Genomic DNA, 7,691 nt, shown 5'->3' on the forward strand with positions numbered 1-7,691 from the left:
GACTATCTCCAGCTCGTCGCCGTCGATCGTGACCTTGTTGTTACTGGACAAGCGGGTTCAGAACGGGTTCTTCAACAGAAATTAAAAACAAATCGAACCAACTGTTTTTGACAGTAAACAACTGCATATGTGTTAGTGTCATAGAAATCGATAGAAACGAATCCTGCCTCCGAGCTTGATCGTTTTCGATTGGTTTAGATCGATTTCGATTGGCTTCATTGAACGTCAATTGGATTAGTTTCGACCAAAACATTGGCTGAGTGAACAACCATTTACCAATCGAAATCGATTTAAACCGATTTCAGTTGCTTATTGAACGGGCCTAGTATACAACCTATTTTATCACATTTTTATAGTTGCTAGCGAAACGAAGATCGTACGGGATCAGCTAACTGTGACAACCAATTAAAAGTTAGCGATTGCTTATCGAAGCCGCTTAATATTGTGTAAAAGATGACACAAATAAAATTTTCATGTATGAACATTATGTCCATATGATGATTTATCCATAATTTGCTGTTAATAGTCCCATTTCAAACATCATGGTGTTGTTTATTCAGTCCGCGACTAGATTTTGTCAATAATTTAGTTGAGATCTAGGCGGTTCCGTCTTGGCTTTAGGGAATCGCCTGATTGCCGGTGCCGATCGCGGGTACAGGACACTCTCTAGGAGCGTGTTCTCCTGGATAAGGTACGCGGTCGACTCGACTGATTCTGTGTCATAAGCAGGGTTGCCGGTTTGTCAGCTGCGTGGGTGTTATGATAATGTGATATATTCGGGAATCGCATAAGATCCATTATTAATCTTCTGAAACCTACACAGCCGGAATTATGATAGATAGCATCTACTTATTGGCGAATCAACACTAAAAGCCTAAAAGGTTTTGCGTTCTTGGATTACCGGAACTTTCTTGTCCGCTAGTCATTCAAAATTTAACAAGAAACTTAATAAGCTAACAAACAGTTAAAAAGTGATCTTATTAGCGATTAGTGGAGTTGAAAAGTCTTGACTTTTTTCTTAATATGGAAGATATTTCTCTCTATTTTATTCTCTTTCCTTCCAACTTCTTCAAATCTCTGTATCATCACTTTCTGTCGATGCTCCTAAAAAGAAAAAGGGACTGTCATCTTCTATCATAAAAAAACCGCTTCACTTATAGTTTATTTCATGTTATATGTTAATGCATATAAAAGATACAAATCGTTACATTCTACTTCGCAAGAAGTTTGGAAATCTTGTCAATCAAAGCTTGATTGGTTGTCATAACGGCTTTCAGCTCGGCCAGATCCTTCGATAGAACGTCCAACTTTTCGGAGCTCTCGTCGATCTTGGTGGTCAGGGTGCAAATGCTAGCCGTCTCGAAGCCGTAGTCCGACTCGATGATCCGCTCCAGTGGTTGCCCGTTCGGGCCCACGGTTCCATTCTGGAAGCGGTATTTGTTGGTTATGGGGGTGGCTGCTGGGTTTACCGTCGGATTGACTTGAGGATGTTTCAGTTGCATTGCGGCTTCATAGGCAGCCATCATAATCGGTCTAGGGAGACGCTTTTCTTCTGGGTTCAGAGGTTTAAGGCTCAGTATGACCCGATACGCTTGTGGGGAAACAAGTGCGGTGTAGTGGAGCAGACTTCGTAACCAATTCGGTAGCCAACCGCTGAACAGGGCTGATTCGATGTAAGAAATGAGTTTCGTTTGTCCGACCAATTTGGAAAGGGTGGCTGTTTTCTTGAGCGCCTGGATATCGTCGACGGCTATGCCTACGAGAAGGTTCATCAAAATTACCGTTACGAACAGAAGGAACAGTACGAATGTGATTTGGGCACTCAGCTCCAACATGAACGGGGGATCTTTTCCATCAGGATCGTTGATCAACAGTTCCAGATCCAATTCACCAACCATCATGACCAATACGGTGATGAAACCCATGAAAGGATTTTCGAAGGACGACGATGATGGAAATATAACGCAGAAGCTTATGGTGAATCCTACCAACATGCACGAATACGCTATGAACAGCTTTGCGAATTCGACTTGAACTTTGGTGTACATCGCAACGTAAGCTCCGAAAACGGGTAGCTGTCCTATCATAACCATCAGGTGAGTCCAGCCCAGCAGCACGGCGAAAGCTCCGATGTGATTCTGCCAGGTATAGGTTCGTTTCGTGTAGATGTATGAAATTACGAAAACACTTACAATGATGAACCATTCGGTGACATTTTCCATTTGGGTAATATATCGACGGATTGAAGAGTACCCGGTCATCCCATAGAGTTTGCGACAAATTTCCACGAAAGTAATCGCCACCAGGACTATCCATTGCATTTCCATTACGAAGGGGTTGTTCCGAAGCATATTTCCCAAAATAGATTGCTTTTGACACAATTCCTGTTCCTGGATAGTTTCTTCCATATCTTTGCTGCCATTGTAGCAATTGTGGGCCAACGCAGTGAGAACATACAAAGTCAAGAATAGGATGAAGATGAAACAAAACAAAAGCCGAGCGATGTAGTATTTACGAATTTTACCCCACTTGATGTAGAGGAACGCGGAGCAAAGGGGATGCTGTAAGATTTCTTTCTGACCTTCATCTACCAGCGTGTTGAGATAGCTGATTTCGCGTGGATAGCAGTGCTGTAATATGCTGCGAAAGTCCAATTCTAAAACAACCTCCTTATCAGAGGGGTCTTGTAAATGGATAAGAGTCATAGCATCATCAAATTTTCGTCTTATCATAGCGAGAGATGCCGGAGTTTTTCTGGTAATGACGTTCAATGCGGTTGTTCCTTTTTTAGATTTGGTTGTGACATCTGCATCGTGGTAGATTAAAATTTCAACGCAATGAGCAAGCCCATCTAATGCAGCTAAATGCAGTGCTGTAAACCCGAAGACGTCTTTTCGGTTGATATCGGAGCCCCAGCAGATGAGTGTTTCGATAATGTCGAGAGAACTATCCGATTTTCCGATGGCGGTATGCAGCGGAGTTCGTTGGTCGAAGTCTTCTGCGTTCGGATCAGCATTGCCGACCCTGAGAAGCAATTCCACACACTCTAGGCTTGACGTTCGAGCAGCCAAGTGGAGCGGTGTGAATCCGCGATGGTTTTTCAACTTGGCGTTTGCTCCTTTGGCTAACAACAGAGTTACGCAATCCACATTTCCTTCGTCCGCTGCTAGATGCAGTGCCGTTGATTCCTTCTCGCGAATCCCGATACGGATATTGGGATCTGCATCGGGACTCTCCAACAGCACCCTCAAACAATCAACGTGACTCAAATCTGCTGCCAAATGTATCGCATTCATTCCACTCGGCTTTAGTGAATTCACATCCATTCCTTCGGTTATGAATAACTTAACACAATTGATGGCATTCGCACGTACGGCACAATGCAACAATGATTCCTCACAATTTGGCTTCTTTGTGTTGGTATTCAAGTGGCTGCCCTTGGAAATCAAAAATCGGGCCACCTCCATCGAATCGCCAAATGCAGCACAATGCAGCGGAGTTAACGCTTTGGGTTGCATATTCACCTCCAAACCCCTGCCAACCAAGAAACTAGAACAGTTCAAACATCCGCTGAATGAACTCAAGTGCAAAGCAGTGAATCCGTTGTTGTCGAAGAACGTAAGCTCTGCTCCACATTCCAACAGTCCCTCCAACAAGTCCCATCGTTTCAAGAAAGCCGCAAATAGAAAGCTGATGTTCTTCTCCGCTCTCGTCGCGCCTTCCAGCATCTCCTTCACATTGTTAGCAATGATGTTCCCTTGTTCGATGTTATCCAGCAGCTTCAATCTACCGGATGCGAGCCTCATTTGCTCCATCAGTGAGGTTCGAATCGTATCGGCCGATACCTCGAAGCCGAACTCCACGTTCGACTCCTCATAGTTGTCAAACATGTTCGGCGCACTTTCGGCCGGTGGCGATGGCCCAATCTTCATGTACTCGAAATCTTCCGCTAAAGCAACCTCAGGATCATTCCTCCAGTGCACTGTTACGTCCGGTGTGAGAGAAAACCTGTTAAAATAAATACTAATCACAAAACCATCCATAAAACCCTATTCCACCTTACCTCGGCTTCATCGGTATCGGGACCTGTTGGTTCTTCACCTTGATCGATCTCGTCCCGGTTCCAAGGCGCCGTTTGGGCTTCGTGGAACCCTCCTTGTAGCCAAAATTCTCCATCGTTCATAAGGATCGCGCGGAATGATTGCAGAGTACGAACACCTACACCGGCCGAAGATCTGATCTGGACTGAGGACAATTACGCTCAATTTATCTTATGATATTATCAGTCCGAGCGCGCGAGCATTTGTCATGAATGCGTTTATTTGGACGAAGAAGCGCTCGAGATATATCTTGAGCCTAGTAGCTTCGACTAAACTGATAATAATAAAGCGAGATAAATTCGACTACAAGATGTTGAATCAGACCGCTGATCTGCGCTGCCTATAAACTGGTGACGTTTGATTGAGATACATACCTAGGGCAGTGTTAAATGGTATAAGTTAATTAGGTAATTCGAAAATTGATGCGCTTAGCTACGGTGGTAAATGTAATTCTGTTAATCTCATTGAGATTTTCGAGAATAAAAACAACAATATTTGCAATTCATATTAAAATTTATTATAAGCTTAATCCGAACCATAGTTTATAACATTCTCACGTATTCCTCATTGCAAAAAAAAATCTTGAAATTACAGGCTACATATACCACGATCACACGTAAAATATGAAGATGTAAATCACCAAACTCAACAATATTTTTATTTACATCGATTACGATGTAAATTTTGCCCCATGGTAAAACGATCCATCGCGATGGTCTAACTATTTTCAGCGAAACTTCGCAAATCCACAAGAACTGAACCAAAGATATTAGATCCAACTGTTTAGAACTGAACTTGAAAAAAACTTGAGTTGAAACTGGTATTCTGGACCACCACACACCGGTGCGGTTTCTTGGTCAGAATTTAGATCTAAACCAGGGATAAAGTTCTTAAAACATTAAACATGCAACATTTTATTATGCCTATGACTTTTACAGTAATCAGGTCTTAGAAAAATCGCAGTTCAAGTTGTAGTCCATAAATTAATTAATCGAAGATTTAATGAATTAGAAAATGATACGAAAAGAAAAATGAAAATATCTGAAAAATCTTCGATATTGCTTTGCTTGTCCTTTAGACTGAGTCGATTTGAAGTCATTTTGGAATTTCTCAAACCCTGGGGTCTGAAAAGCTTCGTATTGGTCCAAAACTCATCCATGATATTTTGCAAAATTTTTGAGTAACGTTTACATGAGTAAATTTGAACTTTTAGGTTTGTATGGGAAAATTGAATGTTTTGTACTGAAAAATCAACATAATTTTTGTTTTGTCTGTGGAACCGAGCCAGCTGATGGTTTTTGTGCCAATTTATGAAATTCCTAAATGAAATTTTCCGTTGAACAACTTTGTCGAAGACTGTAACTTCGTATCTTATTAGGAAAAAAAAGTTATTAGCTGTTTAACAGGGGTATGTCTTTTCGTATTGATTACCAATAAATTCTATTGACATCCTGCTTGAGCCTCGCGAAGTGTTGCATGGAAAGTAATCACGGAATACCTCGCTAGGCACCCTGAAGGGATGTCAATTGAATCAATTGTTTATCAGTGCGAAAACACATATCCCTGTTAAACAGCTAATAACTTTTTTTCCTAATAAGATACGAAGTTACAGTCTTCGACAAAGTTGTTCAGCGGAAAATTTCATTTAGGAATTTCATAAATTGGCACAAAAACCATCAGCTGGCTCGGTTCCACAGACAAAAAAAAAAGATGTTGATTTTTCAGTACAAAACATTCAATTTTCCCATACAAACCTAAAAGTTCAAATTTACTCATGTAAACGTTGCTTAAAAATTTTGCAAAAAATCATGGATGAGTTTTGGACCAAGACAAAGCTTTTTAGACCCCAGGGTTTGAGAAATTCCAAAATTACCCCAAATCGACTCAGTCTATTGTCCATATCCTGAGCTGAGAATATCGATAACGGATGTTCGACGAAAAATTTTGCTGCTTGATGAATCCAAAGGGAGTGGACCTGAAGGAAATCCTAATTCCTTTCTTAAAAAATGCGTTAACGCCTTGGTGGAGCCGTTGTTAATGCTCTTCTCAACTTCAATTCGTAGAGGTCAGTTTACGAAATTTTGGAAAATCTCCCACATTGTGCCAATCCATAAAAATGGTTCAAAACTGCCTGCTGAAAATTATCGTGGGATAGCAATTCTGTCTGCCATACCCAAACTGTTCGAGAGCATAATTTACGACCAAATGTATCCCTGGTTAGAAGGGAAAATGTCGGACTTCCAGCATGGCTTTTTGAAAAAGCGATCAACGGTTACGAACTTGGCAGAATTCGTCTCTCGAACTTCACAATGGATAATGCAGGGTTTTCAAGTCGACATGTCAAAGCCTTTTGACGTGATTAACATAAATGCTCTCCTGTCAGTACTGTGTAAAAATGGGATCACCTGAATTTGTCTGCAGTGGATTCGTTCATACCTGAAAGAAAGAGTCCAGTTTGTGAAGATAGGGAATGCGAGATCCAGGGTATTCTCGGTCAACAGCGGCGTACCACAAGGGAGTCACTTGGGACCCCTTCTTTTTGTCACTGTTATGAACGAGTTTCCCGGAGTGCTGCATGACGTGTTTGTGTTGATATACGCAGATGATCTAAAACTGTTCCTCCCTGTGCGACACCCAAAGGATTGTTTGACCCTACAAAATGCGCTTCATAGATTTTCAGAGTGTTGCAGTAGTTTCGGATTGAAAATCAATGCCTCAAAGTGTAATGTGATAACCTTTTCCCGGAAAGCGAGTAATATTGTGCACGAATATCGCTTCGAGAACAGCTGTGCCATAGCTAGAAAATCCTCCGTGAAAGCTGGGAGTCGAGTTGGATGAAGAACTCAGTTTCTCAAAACATGTTGAACAAGTCGTAGCCAAAGCAAACTCTATGTACGGAATGGTAAGCAGGATTTGTAACGAGCTGGACAATCCTTACACTATTGTCTCTATTTATGTTGGGCTTATCCGAACCACTATTGAATACGCCAGTATAGTGTGGCAGCCGTATTATAACGTTCATAAAAACAGGATTGAAAGGGTTCAAAAAAGATTTCTGAAATACGCCTTAAGGAATCTTGGATGGCAAGAAGAAATGCCGGAATACAGATCATTGTGTATGTTAGTTGGACTGGAGTCACTCGAAACTCGGAGGAAATCAACAGATGCGCTATTTTTAAAGGACTTGATCAGTAGAAAGTACTTTTCGCCATATTTAGTATCACAAATTTCTCCAAATGAAGGACGTAGCAGTTTGCGCAACGTGAGACCGTTTCAGCTTCCAAATCGAATACAAAATTACGCTCGTAATGAACCAATCTATAGAATGATGGCGCTTTACAACGCACATGCTGATGTAATCAAACTGACTATGTCCAGAGAACAAATAAAAAATAGTCTTAAGATGTTTTTATCATAGATGTGTTGTGACTAGTTAGGATCAAAGGCTGAAGCCTAGAATCTGATAAATAAATAAAAAATAAAAAAAAATATCCATAAAAATTTAAAACCCAGGTAATTTTAACCGATTGAAACGTAAACCGGTGCCTATTTCTATACGCTCAGCTGTTACATTTGTGGTGCACAAGTGTA

At 41.1% G+C, this 7,691-nt stretch overlaps 1 protein-coding gene across 1 annotated transcript; it reads right to left on the reverse strand.

Annotated features, from left to right (window-relative positions):
- Nucleotides 1-1,154: 1,154 nt before the first annotated feature.
- Nucleotides 1,155-4,262, reverse strand: LOC129751752 (transient receptor potential channel pyrexia-like). The gene is made up of 2 exons (XM_055747443.1): nt 4,064-4,262; nt 1,155-4,008 (listed from the first exon to the last, which is right to left on the reverse strand). The coding sequence occupies exons 1-2, from the start codon at nt 4,174-4,176 to the stop codon at nt 1,212-1,214; spliced, it is 2,910 nt and encodes a 969-aa protein (XP_055603418.1). The 5' UTR covers nt 4,177-4,262; the 3' UTR covers nt 1,155-1,211.
- Nucleotides 4,263-7,691: the final 3,429 nt, after the last annotated feature.

The sequence above is a fragment of the Uranotaenia lowii genome, chromosome 3, assembly GCF_029784155.1.
Source record: "Uranotaenia lowii strain MFRU-FL chromosome 3, ASM2978415v1, whole genome shotgun sequence".
NCBI classification, from domain to species: domain Eukaryota; kingdom Metazoa; phylum Arthropoda; class Insecta; order Diptera; family Culicidae; genus Uranotaenia; species Uranotaenia lowii.

Excerpts from the sequence above, each read along its gene's own strand:
- LOC129751752 (XM_055747443.1), bottom strand. The coding sequence starts at position 4,176 with ATGGAGAATTTTGGCTACAAGGAGGGTTCCACGAAGCCCAAACGGCGC. Across the intron at positions 4,009-4,063 it reads CCGATACCGATGAAGCCGAG|GTTTTCTCTCACACCGGACG; the intron begins GTAAGGTGGAAT and ends TTATTTTAACAG.